This window comes from Parus major, chromosome 11 (assembly GCF_001522545.3).
Source record: "Parus major isolate Abel chromosome 11, Parus_major1.1, whole genome shotgun sequence".
Taxonomy (NCBI): domain Eukaryota; kingdom Metazoa; phylum Chordata; class Aves; order Passeriformes; family Paridae; genus Parus; species Parus major.
In genome coordinates this window covers 279,527-299,007 of record NC_031780.1, presented here as the reverse complement: position 1 = coordinate 299,007, position 19,481 = coordinate 279,527, and the positions used below count along the sequence as shown (strand labels likewise).

The 19,481-nt window shown below is 42.1% G+C and overlaps 1 protein-coding gene across 1 annotated transcript in view; it reads left to right on the top strand.

Annotated features, from left to right (window-relative positions):
* Positions 1 to 1,036: 1,036 nt before the first annotated feature.
* LOC109022827 overlaps positions 1,037 to 19,481 on the top strand; it is a 73,767-nt gene continuing 55,322 nt past the window's right edge. The window contains exons 1-2 of the mRNA XM_019007976.1: positions 1,037 to 1,172; positions 1,243 to 1,655. Coding sequence (XP_018863521.1) covers positions 1,037 to 1,172; positions 1,243 to 1,655 — 549 coding nt within the window. The remainder of the gene's footprint in view (positions 1,173 to 1,242; positions 1,656 to 19,481) is intronic.

Sequence of the window (19,481 nt, the reverse complement as noted above, 5' to 3'; positions counted from 1 at the left end):
CAACTCCATCCCACAGTTACCCCATTTGTGCCATCTGGTATTTGATCAATATACATGGCTGCAGGAGTATTTTACATTTGAGCTCTGTTACATTTTTCATGTGATGGTCCATTGCACCTGGGGCTTGGCCTTATGCTGAGCTAGACAAAAACAAATTAGAAGTTTCTTCTGTACTATGCATTGCCTTGTTATTTCTGTAGCATCTCATATGCCTGAGGCGAGCAGGATTAGTGGAGGATTACTGTGCATGCGCGCATAGCTTATAAAGCTGCTTTGATTACAAAGCCCAAAAAAAGGATATTAAATTTTTATTACAAAAATATTTGTTTTACTTCATTCCTCTTCTAACAGTAGCCAAAGTTCCAAGCATTCTCTCACTCTGGTCCACTCCAGTTCCAAGCAGGGGGAGGAAGTGAATTTCTAGTGTTGTTTTCCTCCCAGAGATCCCAGCCTGGAGCTTTGCCTCACGTTTCCCAGGTCAGCCGCTGTGAGCAGGGCCTGGACAAGCTGAGCTCAGCCATCCTGCCAACAAGCAGCAAGGGCTGGGAGGAACCTTCACTCTCTTGTGGTTATTTACATCTCTAGGGGTTTCAGTGAGCTCCATTCCCTTCCTGCTATTCCACCAAGCGTTGGAACAGCTGGGCAGTTCTTTGCTCTTATGATTTATCATTTGTCTGTGCATTTTTTTCTTTTTTTGCCTATAGCATTTTGGTTTGCATAGTCTCACAAACAAATGTCTGAGTCATGCAGAGCTTGGTTTATGCATCTCCTGTGCTAATGGCACCTTTTTTACCCATCCATTTCTCAAGCTGGGTCTTTCCCTTACAGGGGAAAGCAAACCAGCTCCAGCATCTCCTGGGTATGGAGACTTCTCCCATCTCGAATCAGATCTGTGTGTGGCCCAGAGGCAGCAGCAACTCCTTCATCGGCTTACAGCACAACACAAATGAGGGTCCAGTCCCGGCGGCTGGCCGGGGCAGCGCTGCCCAGAGCACAGCGGGCCGGCCATGGCTGCGGCCCGGCACCGCCCGTCGCCATGGCAACGCCCCTCCTCGGCGAGGGAGCGCCCCGCCCCTTCCGGGCTATCCAATCGCCGTCACGGAGGGGCGGGAAGCCGAGCTTCTATTGGACAGTTCTTCCGTTAATCAATGTCTGCGGGGCCCCGCGGGCTCGTGCGGCCTCCCGCGTGCGCAGCCGGCACCGCCCCCGCCTTTGCCGAGTGCTGATTGGTCGCTTTGGAAGCGGGACTTACCCTCACCCGCCCCGTCAGTGAGGGCCGGGGCGGAGGCGGGGCTGGCGGGCCGTTCGAACGGCGCTGCCGCTGCTGGCGGGCCTTGGGGCGGTCTCCGGGTGCCGTGGGTGCGCTGTGTCCTCACCGTGTCCCCACCGTGCCCCCGCTGTGCCCCCGGGCAGTCCCCACCGTGTCCCTGGGCATCCCCCGCCAGCTGAGGCCGGCGCTGGCGGAGGACCTCCCGCCCGGACTCCTCTCCAGAGAGGCTGGGGGGCAGGGAAGGCTCCTTTCCCGGCCGCCCTCTCCGGGACAGGCCGCGCTGCTTCCGCCGGCTCCTCCGTTGCCGTTCCGGGAGAGATGGTGGGCCAGACTCTTGAGTTGCAGGGTCCTGGAAAAAGCTGGCACCTGCCAAACTACGGACCAGGTTAGTGCTTGGGAGGATCCCATCTAGCCAAGCAGCTCCCTGAACCCTCTAAAGAGGAGAAGGATGGGCTGAGATTCAAAGTTCTGCAAGCCACGTTGAATATGGTCACAGCGGTCACTCGTTGTAACACCTGGGTGCAAAACCTTCTCCAAGCAGGTTGTGCTGCAAAGTCATTAGGAAACATCATCTGGTCTGATTTTTTGCTGAAAAGTGGGATCAAATGCATCTCTGCAGTTTCTGACGAACAGTGCAAAACCTGTTATGAAAAGCTTTCAGAGGTGGAGATTTAAAGTAAAACACTGAGCTGATAGGTGCTGAAGTACTCAATGAGTCGGGTTCTTGCCTATGTTGGTCCTGTTTGACCTTCTTAATTTAAGACCTTAGTTTATTACCACATCACTGATGAGATAAAGAAATAGAGAGTTGCTTGTATTGAAGCTGTACGGGGAGGGAGGGGTGGCGGGGAAAGACAGGAACAGCTCTTCTATGCTGCCACAGTGTTTATTGCACAGAATGTAGTGTAGGGTTAGTATAGGGTAGTATTAACCCTAAGAAGAAATTAGTTGCTATAGCAAAATGCAGGGGATTTGGTTAATATATTTCGGATAACCTAGAAAATCACCAGTTTAAAAAATTCCAAAAGTGCTTGACTGTTTATTCACTCTCTTTACTACAACAACCATGAAGGAGCAACTCTGAAATCTCCTGTATGTGATAGTGAGAAATCATTCCCTGATAACTTTGAAATTCCAACTCTGACCAGGTTTTGGTCTGGGTTATTAGTTGGATCATGTGGCACAGTCCTGCTTTTTGGAGGCTGACTTCTCTGACCATATGTTTAATAATGAATGCTGGGAAAATGTAAGCGTCATTGGCTTTGTGGTGTTCTGACTGAGACAATGACATCTTCTGGAGCATAAATTGTCCTGTTTGAGTTGAATGCTTATAAAAATTGTCTTAAAGAGAAAAATTAACATTCATTTTTAAATTTTAGATGGGACTGAGAAAACTTACAGCAACATCTCATAACAAACTCAGAGGCACAAAGCTGCTTCTGAACATGTAAGAGAAAAGCAGCCTCTCAAACTTTACTGAAGTTAATTTCATTCCAGATTTTGATTTTAGAACCTCCATTTTTTCTGTTGCCTTTTTCTACCAGTTTTTCTGTCTTTGATTTATAGGTTTACTTTGTGTTTTATTGGGAATTGTTTTTTCATTTGTTTATACTGATGGCTTTACACTTCCAGAAGCAGCTGAGATCCTGCTAGATCAAGAAGTATTTCAGAGAGTGAAATACTGCTCTTTTGCTGCTGCCATTACTCAGTTAACAGTGATGATTAAATCCCATAAATATTCTCTTTCCCTTGACAGGAAAAGCCTTGAAAGTGAGTTGATGTAAATCATTCCCTTTCCTGTTGATATTTGTAACTAAAATCAGGCTGTAAAGTGCTGAATGCCTACAGAAAGCCCATGCTGGTCTTCCATTCAAGCAGAGCAAATGCAATCACCAGTGCTCTCACCCTTTGAAGGGCTGGAGTATTTAAAAAAATAATAGATTATTTGTAGATGGATTCTGACCCAGACTTCAGTGTTAGGAAAGGGCAGGTGGCACTTCATCCCATTTCTGAAAATCAAACCATTTTGTTCAACTCCTCCAATTCCTCAGTCAGTGCTGTCTTGCGGTAAGTGTGATCACTAATGAGGAAAAGAAAGAGCCAGAATAGACCCTGGTGATAAAATCCCACTTTGGAAAGCCAGAATATTTGTTGTGTTTATGAGAGGCATTTTTGGAGGAAAATATGTGGGGAAAAAAAGCTATGGTGAAAGTGGTGAGTAGTTTGACTTAATTTTTTGAGGTCACTTCACTTGCGGGTATTTGGGTGCAGCAGAGAATGGAAGAAACTCTTCCTTATGAGAGGCATAAAACTCAGTGGCTATCTCTTGGCCGGTGTTGCTGATTTTCCAGTAAGCTCTGTGCTGCACAGAGGTGTAGAACCCTAATGGTTTGTTGTATGCCATTAAAAGGTATTGTACACTCATAAAAGAATGACATTTTGATCAATGCTGTTAAAAGAATTACTGTCTTGACACAGAAAAGCTTTCCTGCTGCAAGTTTAAAAATATGCCTTTAAAAGCTTTTTATTGAATACCTTTGCATCCCTCAGAAATGTGCTATTTTGGCACAGGGCTGCTCTGAAGTAACTCCACATTGTAACCTGAATGCAAGACCTCGTGTTTACCATCAGCAGGGTGCGAGGTGAGGCAGGTGTGTTCATTTACCTACTGTCATGGGGACAAAGGAAAAGCACCTAGAGCTACTTGTATGCAGGCTAAAAATACAGCCTCTCATTTTTAGAGTCCCAAATCATTTGAAAGCTATTTGTTTGTTTTGACATTGATTCCTCTTTATCACTCCAGCTTTCTTTTGAGTGTCCCTTTGGACCTTGAAGCTATGCGTTGATGTTGGAAGGAGGCAGGTGGCAGGTAGGGAAACCACAAATCTCTCCACTGCAGCTGGGTTGTGGCTCATGGGCAGATGGGCTCTGCTGGGAGAAACCTGGCTTAGAGGTGTCTAAGGTGGTCCTGTGGTGTAAAACTTAGGGCAGAAATCTCCCATTAGTGTGGTTAAAAGATCTTGTGTCAGAGCTCTTGATTAATCACAGCTGCTGAAGGAGTGTTGTACCTCACTTGATCGTGGCCAGGATCACAGCTGCACTGTTCAACACAGATGACAGGTGCTGCTGTCAGGTGGGAACCTGAGAACCCCAGGCAGGGAATTGGGAGGTAGGGCTGTAATTCCTCAGCACTTTGTATGTATGTTCCTTGAGCTTTTGTGTTCTAGGCTTTCAGTTGTTTAGCTGCATGTGATGTTCTAAACACAACTTTATATAAAGGTGGAGGAATAAACTGAAAGAGCTAATAGTGAGAGGAGTTTTGATATAAAGAGATACAGGATAAATTGTTCTCTAGGCTTTTTCTTCCTCTCCTTTCTATATATTCATGACCAGACCAAAGCAGCAGATGCTCTGGGTGCAGTTGGTATGGACCATGCCCTGTCATGGGATTGTCACCTGCTGGGGGGATTGCAGAATGCTTGCTAAGAGGTTTTGTAACAGCTGAGCGAGGTCACAGCATTACCTGGCCCTTCTGTACCTCAGGTGAAAAAAGCTGTGACATGTAGCAGTGGGATTTAATTGCTGAAGAAAACAAGATGTTTAGTTTCACTGTGTGTGAGTAGCTCCCTTTAAGTTTATAAATATTAATGCTCTGCATATTCTATAAAGACAAGGTATGAAAGGAAGAAGAGGGAGAGCTTGAATGCTTGTATTTGGGACATGAGGATGGTGTTCAGAGAAGTATGAGTAGAACTGGTATCTGTCTCACTTGCTTCCTGTCTTTCAGACACCTGAGTTTTGTCCATTTTGACCTTCAAGGAAGGTGTGAGATGCCCAAACACTTCCTTACTTCTGTTTCAACCAAACTTTTGGCAGCTTTCTAGGAGAGTGGTTGGTTTTTTTTAATTGTGTGAGTTTCTGTCACCAGCTGCTATCAACTGTTTTCTGAAGCCTCCCTTGTGTAGTTTTAGCTTTGGAGGAAATATGAAAGCAAAATTTTCTCCATGGCCTTATTTACCCACAGTATCTCCCTTGAAGCTCCCTACAAATGTTTTTCTACAGTGACCTTTCAGAGTACCTGCTTTCAGGAGAGACTGCCAGCGTGGAAGTGGGGCTTAGGCATGTTTTCTTACATTTAGCTATATTAAAAATGGTGATCTTTGCTCCAGTCTTCTTTGTCTGGCAAACTAAATTGCTTTCTACCACTGATCCTTGTTTTCATCGCTCTAATCTGTAAATTTGTTCAGTAATCATCTTGTGCTTTTTTTTCAGAGCATAGACAAAACTGCTGCATAACATAGGGTCAAGCTCTTGAGGGTGGGATAAAAGAAACTGTTCTCTTTTGTGTTGATATTTAATTGCTATAAGCTGGAAACATTTATTTAGTATTTGGCCTTATCTGCAATTATATTCTGAGGCCTATCAGTCTCTAGCCCACTTGATGTGTCATGTTGATTTTGATTTTCTTAATCAAATGTCATTTTGCATCAAGTCAACTGCCATACAAAACCTGCTATATCTGTGCTATTAATTAGCAATAAGCATTTAATTAAAAACCATGCCAGTGCAAGAATATATTCTCTGAAAATTCATGTTACTAATGCTATATTACCCTCTCCACTTTTCTTCTAGCCAGAGTCTTGTACTGGCCATTCCATTTCTTTGCCATCAGTGTCACACAGACAAGACTGTAGCTACTCATGTCAACAAATCTGAAAAAAAAAATTAAACACAACACCACCCCAACAAAACTACCTCCCCATTATTGTTTTTTTCTGTCCTCTCAAATAGCTTGTTTTCCAAAGAATACAAGAAATTAGCATGAGTGGTCCAAACAGCTCCTCAAGCTCTTTCTTTTAATAACTGTGGAAACTAGATTTTAACTCTTCCCCATTTGACCTACTTCAAGCCACTCACTCAAGATATAACTGTCCTAGCAGAGTAATCTATCTTCCTGTGGGATTTGCAGGAATCCTTTCTAGAGATTCCTAGAGGTCCCCTGCTTAACCAGCCACAACAACAGCACTAGAGGTGATTGTGACCTGTTGCTGCTCTGGGCAGCTGGGGTTAAATGGATGTGGGACAGAAGCTGACAATCTAAATCTTTGTTATTATTTCAGGTGAATTACGTGGCTTTGGTTTGGAATTGATTAAAATTTGATGTTAACTTTGCAGCTGTGAAATAGAGAAATTCAACAAGCTTTTACAACTAACCCCAAATCTGTAGAAATTGATTCTGCTAGTGCAGTGTAGTCACCAAGCCATCCAGAGCAGATGCCAGGTGTGAGATGTGATCATAGAGTTCCTGGATGTTGGATGGATTCAGTTGCTGTAAGAACTGGTGGGAGCAGATCTTTGGGCAGCAGAGCAGAGACAGGGAATCCACTTTTTTATATAATGACCTTCAAAATCAAACCTCTGTGTTGTCTTATGTTTTTGGCTGTCTTCCAGTGGGCACGTGGATAAATCAGGTCAGTTTGCTTACTTGATGTGCACAGACAAGTATGAGGATTATGAAATGAGGAATAACAGAAGGTTGTGTATTACAGTGAGAGGAAGAAAAGGTAACATAGAGGAAAGTGGTGCCCTTTTGTGGAAATATTTATGAAAAAATTTGATAACTGGAAAATAGGATGGGTGACTGATACCTGTGGAATGTCTTGGGATTAAACAGACCAATAAAATCAGTAAGATGAGACCAGGAAAGTGTGTTTTGTTACTTGCTGGAGTCATAAGAAACAAGTTCATACTTGTGAAAGGGGCATGTTCTGAATTCTGGAAATGATATTGTACTGAAATTTTGGGGAGTGAATCAGCTGGTAGCTCAAAGTGAGGTTTGTTTCTAACTCTGGAACTTGGGCTGCAGTATATTTTCTTGTTCTGAGCTTCACTCGAGGAACAGTATGCATGGAGCTGAGGGAGTAACTCAGGTACTGAAAAGCGCTGTGGCTTGTTCTGCTCTCCTCATGTTTTTAGCAGGGCAGGTTGCAGATGTTTTCTTTGTAGCTCTGGTGTTTGGGCTACAGGGATTTCAAATCTTTCAGAGAAAAAATAGCTTCAAATTCAGCTCTGAGTCTGATATTTGTTTTATTAGTGGAAATCTTTGTCTCATGTGTTTTCCCAGTTCTAGATAACCTTTTCTTGTCATCTAAGAAATTAATTTCTTTGTTGGACTCATTGCAAGTAAACTTGATAGCAGGATTGCTGTTATTGAGGCAGCTTACACAGTGATTTGCTAAGTACAGCCTCTTCATATAATGTGAAGGAGAAGTCGATTTATTGACCACCATTGGGATTTCAGGAACTGTTGAACTACCTGGTTTTTATCCTTCTCTCATAAAATTTGCTATTAAATGTCTTTTTTTTCTGTTACCCTCTTGAAAAGGGTTCTCTTTGAAATGCAGTCGTACAAGAGCAGCAATCCTACTCATTTCTTTGCTGTAGAGTTTGGCTTTTTAATGAAGTGTCTGCAGGGTCATGTGAAGTATCTTGACAGCAGATTCTTGAAGGTTTTGTAAAATACTTGCCTATGCCAGGAGGCCACTGACACTTTTCAGCTGTGACAACTGGCTCTGTGGCTGTGGTGGCAGCCCTTGGTTTAGAGCACATCCTAGTGAGAGCAAAACACTGCAGAAAGACCAGCTCTGCTCTCTGCACAACACTGCGCTTGTTGCAGTACATGTCCTCTGCCAAATATTATCTCCTTCTCTGGAATACTAAGGAATTAATAAATATAAAATTCGATTAGTTTGTGCTATTTGCTGCATATTCATAATAGTTGTCTACTACTTTCTGCAAGTTCTTCTCTAAGGTGTACATTAGGAGGGAAAACTCTTGTCTCTGGTAATCTGTAAAAAGAGTTTTAAAAATAGAATCCAAGTGAACTGTACAAGTGGATTATTGATTCTTGGGCATGCCAAGAGAATGCCTTCTGTGAAGTCTTCTTCATTGCTTCAGAGTCTAAACCAGTGTCTGGAGGCTCTGGGGGTGATGTTTTTTGATTAGCAGACAGTAATGGAGAAATCATCTCTAGTTAATCTGGATTTCTGACAACTCTTCCCAGGCACTGCTGCAGATGGGTGCCAGAGCTGGGGTACTTGGGGATGGAACTTGGACATTTACAGATTATGGTTGTGGTGGCAGAGGTCTTGGATCTTGGCATGTTTGTGTTCCATGAGATGGATGGTGCCACGCTGTGTTATGTGTGACAAGAGCACAACACTGCTTGGGACTGGCACTGCTACTAACTGCCACAGAGCTGCTACAGGCACTAAAATGGAAGAGGGAAATGAAAGCAGAAGAGAACAGCTATTAGAGTGCCTTAGATTATTGCAACCAGCTAAAGGGGATGACATGTTTGAACCCTGACGCTCTAAGCACAGCTGCAACATCTGCCAGCCCAATGCTCGGGGGGGCAAGCCCATCCAGTTATGTACTGTAGTTTTATTTTTGTGTTTATTTGTGCAGAAGTTAAATGAAAGGAGCCAAACTAGTATTTTCCAAGTTCCCTTTTTGCTTATCTTAATCTTGTGGTTATTGTGGACCAGCATCTTAGTAGTTCTGATTAACCTGACCACTGGATAATGAGAGATCTTTTTTATTTGACTGGTCCCAGAATGATTTTGTTTTGCTGTCAGCTGCAGATTAACAAGCTTCAAGGGGAAATAGCTTCTGCCAGGTGCCTGGTTATCATGCATGTGCCAGCTTGGTTTTATTTCCAAGTCTCCATTGGTAATCCAGAGGAAGCCCTGATCTCTGGGGTGAGAGCTGGGCCATCACTCTACCCTTGCAGCTCAGCCTTGCATTCAGCACAGAATGTCCAGCTGTGTGCCTGGCTGTTTCCTTTGCCAGGGCTGGCCTCTTGGAGACTGACATGAGGAGCAGTGTACAACACAACTGGCAAGTGGCTTTCATGCTTTGTGGCAGATCTAATGAGCTGCCTGGTGAAATCCTGCTTCAGATCCTCTGAAAGAACTCTTGAAGGCTCTGTTTTCTGGGTAAAATCTGTGATGTCTGTATGCCTCAGGTATGCGGGCTCACCTTTTGCATCTCCTACCTGAGAAAATATTTGTTTGTTTTTTGTCCTACCTCTCCTTCCTTTTCAATCATATTTTGCTTGATCAGCACTTACCCAGAGAGGAGCCTGAGCCCAGAATGGTGAGCGAGCAAGGATCTGCCGTACATCCCTGGTTCAGGGGAAGTAGCATGCGGCTTCTCCACTCTGTCTTTAATTAAACTTGGGTTTTCTGTTGTTGTAGCTGGAAGCACTGTGCTGACACAACTCATTCTTGTATCAAACAGATTAAAATGTCAATGTTTTAATGTTCTCATCTGTGGGAAAAAGAAAATAGTTGGGTGTTTTATTTATAACTTAAAAAGATGCTGAGGGAAAGGTTTACTTGTGCAAGATGGAAAATGACAACTAAAGGTACAGATTTCCATTTAATATTAAAAGTCTTTAAAAGGCAGAAAATAGTGAAAGGATTAAATCTCTTCAGGAGATAGACTATACTGGGGCATGGCAGTTTAAAACAATTATAAATTTACTGTACTTTTAATTATTCACTCTGTTTTCTTTGCATTTGTGGCATGATGTGCACACATCCTGATGAGCTAATGTACCAAGCTCATGCACTCTGTGTGAGAAGGAAAAGAATTAAAGTATCTGAAAAGAAGGGTCAGAAGTCATTGTTGTCCTCCATGCTAAGTGACTCCCTTCTTAGAGAAAGCAGCTGTATTTTCTAGAAGAAATGTAGTATTATTTTTTGTGACCAATTTCCATGCAGGTTTGCTCCCTGGGCAATTTGAGGAGTGACAATGGTTTGGAGCTGTTGCTTCAAGTGCCCTGTGCAGGGACCTGTGTGAGGCAGGTTCTGGGCTAGCAGGGTGGCCAGGTGAATGCAGGAGGCTGCTGGGCAGGGGTCCAGCCAACAGCTGGAATTGCCTACTTGGCATTAATGTGGCTCTTCTTCAGAAAGTGCCTCCCAGACCTTATTTAGAGATTTGCTTGATTTAGGCTGTCCTCTGGGTTACCATCTGTGAAATCTCTGTTTCTGGGGCAGCCGTGTCTCCCCTGCATGTATATTACATGTATGCTCACCAATGCCTTTTGGGTTATGCTTTTCCTGGACTGGGGGAAAGAAATAAAACCTTTTAAAGAAGGGAAACAGAAAGAGCTCCCACTCAACACTGATGCTAGAAGAAGAGTGCTGAGTGTCTTTTTGTTGTACTTTCTTGCTCTCTCACACTTATTTCTCTTATCTCCCACAGCCTGGCTGCTGGGTGATCAATTTGTTGGCAGGGGTTATTCAAACATCAGCAGAATGCATGTTCTTACTGTTCTGCTTGGAACTAGGTGCTGGAGCCAACACAAACAGCTCTGGTGTGGGAACCAGCGCTGGGTGTTTGAGTCAGGCTGTTCTTGGTGGTCTGTCCTTCCTGCAGTAAAAATGTCAGCAGTTTCTTTTCCCATAGTGTTCATTTATGTTCCTGTTGTTTAGTGTTTATACAATCACTGCTTGTGGACAGTTCAAATAATTTTTTTAATAAATTCTGGGGTTTTCTTCACTTTCAGCTCTTGTTTTCTTGTAGGTTTTGGGGTTTTCCACTCTATGGCTTCATTTTTTTTTTTGGTCCTCTTTCCCATTGACAAAGGGAATGTGGCATTTTGTGTTTGGTGTTGGGTTTTTATTGTTTGTTTTTTTCTCACGAGGTAGAACCTGACTGTGGGGACACTTCTTAGGGCAAATAAGCTCCAAGTGCAAGAGAGTGGCTCCAGAATGCCTCGGGAACCAGAGTACAAGGTGCCTCAGACTGAGCTGTGCTGAGGCTGGTGACAGAGATGGTGCTGCACTCAGCTTTTTGCTCCCCTCAACAACATCAGATACCACTGAAGCACTTGGTGGTGTGCTTTGTAACACTCTTCCAAGTGTTCAGGAACCACCAACGTTCCTACTGGCTGTGCATTTTTGCTCTAGTGAAAGTCCAGGATGCTTGTGGGAGCTGGATGGTTTGAAGCTTTCTGTAATTCTCCCTGTTACCCTCAGGGCATGCTGAAAAATTACCTTTGTAGAGTCTTTGGGATATGATGCAGTCCCAGATCAGACACTTCTCTATTAAATAAAAAGTATGATAAGCCTAAAAGCATTGAATTCAGTATTTTGAATCTCTAAAGGCCAATCCCAGTGTGGATCTATTTGGACTAATTTACTGAACTATTTAGTTTCTCCTCCTGCATAACAACCATTCCATCCCCAGCCATTACCAAGTCAGCTCTGCCTCTGTGGCTGCCAGGAATAACTTTACTTTGCATGGATAATTAACTGGATTGAGTAACAGCAAAAAAAAAATTATTTCCACATAGTGGCAATAATAAATCTGTTACTACTTTTGGCTCTCCATGTTATTGCCATATTTGGGTATATCTTAATGAGGAAGTGGCTTCCTTTGGCTGAGTTCAAATACCAGTACAGGGCCTGCCTCCAGGACTGAGCTGGGCTGGTGAGTGGAAGGCAGAGGGGGCATTAAACCCAGCAGACATTTCTGCCACAAAAAACTGCCTTGTTTTGTTGGTGTTTTTTTTTTGTTTTTTTGTAGGGGGTTGGCTTGGTTTATGGGGTTTGATTTGGTTTGGTTTGGTTTTGAGGGGGGAGGGAGGGGTTGGGTTTTTTATTGGGGATTTTTCCCCTGCAAGCAGCAAACTCCCAGTCTGTGTGACATGATAAAACTTGGAATTTCTGTTCATGTAAGAATTAAAGCTTTGCTAAGATGGAAATCTGGCAAACTTTTTTTTTTTTTTTTTTAATTAAACCAAAAACGACCTTTCCTGTGAGGCTATTTGGAGCATCCCAGTCTGTTTTCCAACATGCATAAAATATGGGCTCAGCACAGGGATTCTCTTGAGGGACGGATTGAAAGTTACAAGTAGGTCCTGAGCACAATGACTTTCATGTCTCATAACAGCTTATCTGACACTCATTAACTTTTCTAGATTCATCCTCCTCCTTTTCCCTTTCATTTTCATCACCTGTTGTCTCATGACCTAGAGCCTTGTTGTCCATCACCCCAGGGAAGAATGAAGGTGCTTCCTGCAGAGACTGCAGCCCTGGAGCAGTCTGAGTGTTGTGCCAAATACCTGAGATCTCGAGTCCATGGATTGCACTCGTGTGTGCCTTGCTGCTGGCACACCCAGCTGCACCTGACCTCCAGCTTGGCAGCAGCTTGGGATGCAGGGCCTTGAGAGGGGTCAGTGACCCAAGGATCAGTTTAAGGATGTCACAATGGAAAGCTGAAGGCTTCTGGGAAGAAGAGGGCAAACTTAATTGGTGGTAGAGAAAATTAAGGAAGGTGTTTGTTGGCTTGTGCCCATTAACATTTCCTTCTGTCGGTCTTGTCTGTGTCCCACTATTTAATTCACACTATGCCTGATCTATATCTGCTGTTCCTTTTCCATCATCCTCTCACCATGTCAACCCCCTGCCTCTAACCACTGTCCTGTGCAGGCAGCTCCTGCAGAAAATAAAATGCAAAAATTAACTTAGGTATTGATAAATAATTAAGTAGAGTTTGTTCAAGAGGGGAGGAATGTAACCTTAAAGCTGCAGAAGTTTGATGGTTATAAAACCAATCAGTGAGTTTTGAAAAGACAAAAGAAAATGTCTCAAGAAAAGCATTTAAGCAATTCTTGGTGAAAAGTGCTCTTTGCATAAAATAACTTCACTTTATTGAATTGCTCATGTGATGGGAGGAAAAAAAATAGTCAAAAAAATAAGATCTTAGAGGAATTTTTTCCTGTGTTTTCAGCATTGATCTGGCTATATGACTGCAGAACCTATAAAACTGAAAATTCTGAACCAAAACAAAATCCAGAGAGTGTAACAGACAAAGAAAGAAGATAAAGTCTTCATCACAGTTCTCTCCTTGGCTACAATCCTCTCAAATGGCTACACTGGTGCATCATAGCTGACTTTAATTATGTAGTTTGAATAAAAATGAGAAAGAAGCAGTTTGCCTTGGGCCCATGCATACCTGGTATGCTTCATCACAGCCTGACAAATATCCCTTAACCAGTCACTAGCTTGTATCTTATGGCTTATTTTTAAAAATCCAGCCCAGGGAATTGTGGTGATTTTAAGGGGAGGGGTGTGACCTGCAAATATTTGATTGATTCTGTTCCTGTCCCACAGTTCTATGTAAAATTTATTTACTGGTTTTCCTTTTAAACCATTAGCTGACCTTCCATACGGATCCCAGCTGTGCATTAGCATTGCTTGGGGATGTGTTTGTATCTTTTGTCTAAAAATACCCAGCCGGTAGGATCCATGATCCATGAAAGCTAATTGAAACAATTTCTCTTCAAGTTTTGGCAAGTGAAGCATGCATTATAAACATTAATATATATAAATTGAATTGTTAATGAATCTAGACACTAATAATGAATGCAATTTTGTAGGCTTAACTAGGAACACTAAAATTATCAGGATCTGGAACAGAATTTTCAATCATTTTTGCTTATTAAATAGCAAAACTATGCTTTTAATAAGCTAATAATTTTTATTTGACCCCATAGGAGTAGCTCAGCTGATTAGAAACAGGTTTCAAAGTGCAAAACAATCTTGTTTTTCTCTCCCTGTTTTAACTATTAGATCAGATACTGATCTCCATTGCTTATCCTGCAATTCTTCTGAAAGAATTTGCAGCAGAACCTCTCTATGTCCCATTGAACAGGAGAATTCTCTGCACAGATAAATCATGCTGTAAGCTGCCAAAACAACTGGAGCTTGCTTGAAGGATTATTAGTGCACAAAAATACAAATATGAGAGATTCCTATTTGGTCTTTCTTCTATCCAGAAGTAGAAAAGCACTTGATACAACTCAAAACTCAAGACCAAAGCTAATAAACAGAAATCTTCTTCTCCCACAATTTAAAATTAGTCTTTAGGATTTTATACAGCTGAAGAATATGGTAAGATTCAGAGTTATAATAACAAGTAAATCTTAGGCTCTGATGGCTTCCCTTAAAACAGTTTTGTGAAGTTTGCCATTCTTCCTGACTCCAGTGGCTGGAGACTAGGAGGGCACAAGGAGATTATTCTCTGAGTCCCTCAGGCAAAACTACTTCTCCCCTGTTGCTGGCAGCCCTTGCAGACAGGCTGTCAGCTTTTATGAAGCACTGGTGTCCCTTAGACAAGGAAATTCTTTTACTGAAAGATTTAGTAACTCTACAACATTTGTTAAATGAAAAAAATCAAACTTGGTTATCTTGCAAGATAATGGTAAAGAACAACCTCTGAAAGGTAAGGAAAAGGATGCCCAGGATTTATCTCTGGATTTACATCTGGGAAGGACCATAAAAGGTCCCTCCATCTCTGGAGGCGATTGATATCCTTACAGAAATGTATTCCAGTGCTTAATTACATTTTCTGTTTGAGAGAGGATGTTTCCTTTATTTAATCTAGACCTCCCTTACTACAGTTCATACCTACTTCCATTGTTTCATGTTCTATGAACATGGAGAAAGGTTTTCACTCTTTATAGCAACCTTCTCTCGATTTGAAGACTCTTTCCATCCATGTTCCACTGTTGCCCCAGTACTTTCCCCCACTCATTTCTTCCCTTCTTTAGCGTGGGCAGATGTCAGGTAGCAGTGATAACTGACAGATTAACATGGGATGGCAAGGGAAGAATACTGGCTAGCTTGGAGGGATGAAGTGATAGAAGAAACATGGGGAAAAAAAAGTTTTCTCAGTGCTGCTGTCTATTGACATTCAACAGAATAACTGCCCTGGAGTCAATTCCTCCTAAGTAAACTACTTCAGTCAGAGCTGTTAGCATGGAGGATATTGGCATTCCTGTTTACTGAACAGGAGTCTTCCAGAACCTTGCTTTCCTAGTGAACTTAGTATATGTACATGTGTACTTTTCAATAAATGTAACAAATAACCCAGGCAAACCCGGCAGCCTACTAGTAAGTCATATGCAAACTGAAACAAAAATATTTAATCCTGGAGTAAACATTTATGAAGTGTCTGTGCCACCCTTTGTAAAGGGATAAAGTGGTCGGTCAGTGTGCGTCCAAGAAACAGCTGAAATAATACTTTTTTATATTTTAAATGTAAAATAGTGTAAATAATAATGTAAACCTGGTAGTGTGTTAGAACCTTGCAGCCTCTTTCTTTCACTTCAATGCCAGTTATGTCAGGTGCCCACCCTCCTCCTCCTCCTCCAGAAAAGAAGTTTCTGTCACTCAGAATCCACCCCTGCTACAGCCACTGCACTGACACAGGTGAGAGCTGGAAAACTCTGCTTCACAGCTTGAGACACAATTTTTTCAGCTATAAAAACTCAACCGCATAGTGTATCTCAAACAAGTACAGGAGAAGGAGGACTTTACCTGAGTTGGTTTTGCCTGCCCTCTATAAACAGAAAAATCGATGGTCTTTGTTCTTTTATTGAGGAGGAAAAAAGTACTTTTTTCCCCACCTGGGAGGGCTAATGGGATACTCTGGTGTGCAGCACCATTTCAGCAGTGAGGGAGGTGTCCCTACTTGATCTCTGCTAATGAAAGTCTTCAACCAGCTGTTCATGCTGCTTCTGGGACATAAAATTTCAGGTTCTGGCTCTCCTGATCTATCACTTTGCTAAGCCTCTGTGGGGTCCTGTGCAGCACTTTTTGACTGTAGTCCCAAGGAGGGTGTGATGTGAAAGTCACGGCCTTTTCACTGGCCAAAGGGTGAAAAGTGGTGCTGTGGAACACCTCTATAAACTTGGCTGCAAAGGCTGAATGTTCTGATGGACGCTGACAGGCGTCCGAGCCTCTCGGGTTGTGTCTGAGTCCCCGACAGAGTCAAGCCCAACAATACCTGTGTGCAAAGCTAAGACGTATATTTTTCTTAAATTTCAGACCAGTAAGATCTAATAACCTTTACTTTGGTCCCCTGCACATCCTTCTGAAAAGCATGTCAGATCCACAGAAATTAAAGGAAATGGGATAACCTTACTCCTGAATTGACATGGGCATGTCTTTTGTCATTCCTCAGTATTTTGCTATCCCATGTTTTATGTCGCTCACCTTTCACATTGACAAAAGAGACAACAGATATATCTCTTTTATTTCTAGATTACATGCTTCCTTTAGAGCAGCTCTGTCATTTATCTTGCCAAATATTTAGTAGTGCTCAGTATGTGAGGCTCTTCAGGAAGATTACAAGATTTCTAATTCTGCCTAGAATTTAAACAAATACAAAAACAAGCGTTATATTAAAGAGGAAGAGAAAATAATTGACTGTGGTGCTGAGAGCTAAATCTCGGGTTCAGCAGTCAAGGATTACTGGCCACCAGTCTGGGTTGGTGGAACTGCTTGGATGCCAGGCATCAACATCAGTTTCCATGTTGGGTGTAATGTCACTTTCTAGAGGACTATAACCAAGGCTTATCATAATAGCAGTCCTCAAAATCAAGATCATTCAAAGCAGTAGCAGCCTTGCAAACAATTACACATGCTGTTCATTTTGTGTGTGTATATTTACCTTCTTTTCTTTTCATCCAAGTCTTTATCAGAGGTTTTTGCAGAGTGGGACTAGAAGCTGTTGACACACTCTACCCAGTAACACTGAGCATGGGGAGAGGTGCCCATGCCCATTTCAGTGCCACAGGGAGAGCAGGGCGTGGCACATGAGGAATGTGAAACTGTTGTTTATGCTTATTCTAATGAAAGAACAAACAAAACACAGTTGCTTTACAAAAAGAAAAGGAAATACTTTTTAACAACATCTAGTAGAATTTAAGAAAGTTGTTGTAAATGGAAAAATCATAAGTACATTTTTATGCCACACCTCCTGTGGTCTGAGAGTCAGATTGTGAGAAATAACCCTATGAAATGGTAGTTTCAAGAAATAGTGTGCACAGGTACTACTGCAGTCATATTTTGGTGTCATCCACAAGTTTGATTCCAACACAAATTATTTAGGAAAACAGAATACCATGCTGGTTCCTCAGACTGGAGAGATGGAAGATAGCTCTGTACAGAGCTTCAACAGGGAGAAATGTAATTTGATAACCTGGGGATAACAGATAATTAAAAGCCCATTGGAGGTGGAAGGCACGTTAATTGTTTCCTAGCACAGGTGGGTCTCCGACCAGGATTTAGCACCTACCTCTGTCTTTCCTGTGAAAGTATAGGTGTTTCCAAACTACACCTAAAAAGTTGAAGGGAGGATACAAGCTTTGACCTGTCCTTTTTTGGTAGTTTCTTCATAGTACCTTGGCCTTGTTTTTCCTGTCATCTTTGTCACCCCTTACTCCGAGCAAAGATGCCTTGTTGTTAGCAGAGATTTTTTGATGTAGCCAGGATTAGAACTGACTATTTTGCAGCCCATTCTTTATTCTCAATTCAGGATTTACAGACTGCTCTCTGCAATGCTGTAATGAGATCTGGGATAATAATATCAAGCTGTATCTAAACAATTGGATTAAAGGAAGCCCTTGGAATAGGACAGAGGTTGGTGTAACTTGCTGGATCACGTGTACAATTGCTGGCCAGTTCCCCAGGGACAAAGTTTTTCCTCCTGGCAGAGCTCAGCAGCTAGCTTTCAGCTTCTTTCATGATCAGCATTTTGTATTGAATGTTTTAAAATGTTTGGAAAATGCAGCATAAGGGAGATTGGAGGTGTTATCTTTAATTGGACTAACTTAAAAAATTAATATTGAAAAGTTTTCTCCTTGTTGTGTTCCTATTGACCTGATGTTAAGAATAGCTTGTGCTGGTCTTGGAGAGAAGAGTAGGGGAATATATTTTGCTTTTGGTTTTTTGTGATTTGAATTTTGGATTTTGGTGGGACAGGAGAGGTTGCTATTTTGTGTAGGAAAAAAAGGTCTGAGCACAAATAGGAAATATTTTCAAAGGTCTTTGTAGGTGTTGGGCTGCCTGTGATGACCTGTTCATCGATACAGCTGGGAAAGGCTCCAGCCAGCATGAAGGTGTTGGTAATATCTGTCAGTTTCAGAACCAGAAAGGTCCAAAAGCTAGATGGACCTTTTTTTTTTCAACCTGGTGAGGCTCCTTTGGTAATCACTGCTCAGAAAGTAATGGCCTTATGGAATGGAATAGCAATTGCCTGCTTTGACCTCAAAATACTACTTTGTCATCCTTGACTGTCTCTCTCTCTTGAAAATTAACATTAGATAAGAGTGAGGTAGATTCTTTTCTAGCTTATTCATTATCAGCAGCAGCAGTGTTGTTAATTATGTTTAGATTGTAGAGGCTGGATTATGAGTGGCCAGAGAACACAGAATTAGTTTCAGATTTTCATAGCTAGAAGGTGGGAAAATCCTCCTCTGGGTTGCAGACTAAGCAGATTTCCTCTGGATATCACTGAGGCAATAAACAATAAGCTGCAACTTTTTTGTGATAGCTTTGCTCTCCATGCACAGATTTTACTGTGAGAAATAACACAGCCCACTTACTTGGAGTGTCTTTTTCTCTTCGTTTATGTGTGTCGTCTTCTCAGCTTCAGCTGGTAGTTTTCTTCTTTTTTTCTTTTTTAATTCTTACGAGAGCAGTCAGAGTGTTCTTGAGGAGCCCTTAACTGGATTTTTGGGTCCTCCTATATGATTTAGGAGCCTGCCAAAGCCTACAGCCATCTTCCCTGAGCAACACTCAGCAGCAAGCAGGATGGAAGCTGGTTACTTGGGATAATAAATAACTACAAACTTCCTTTTTATTTTTAATTTTGTAATTTATTTAAGTTTTCAATTTTTTTTATTTTAATCAGTTTATAAACAATTTGTCAGTCTGTGACTCAAAATATCTGAGTAATTTTTTGTTAAAAACACCACCCTGAGCACAAGTACAAGGAAGCATGGCACTGCAAATACTTTTACAAAACCCTTCTCTCGCCCACACTTGCCATCCTGAAGTGCTGTGGTATTGTATTTCTGACAAAATGAACTGAAGGTATCCAATTCACCTGACAGTGTTTTCTGACTTGCTCAGTCTTCTGGAAGAGACCTCTTCAGAATCTGCACTATATTGCCTTTATGTTCTTTTGTCTCTTTACAAGTGCATGGGGGATTTTGCTGGTCACTGTGATGTGTTCAGCATTACAAGAGTGTTTCTAATAACCAAATTTTACTCCTGGTGTCTTTATAAACTCCCTCAGGTCTTCTTCATGATTTCTTCTTCTGAAGTCAGTTTGCTCACGTTCCTTTGGG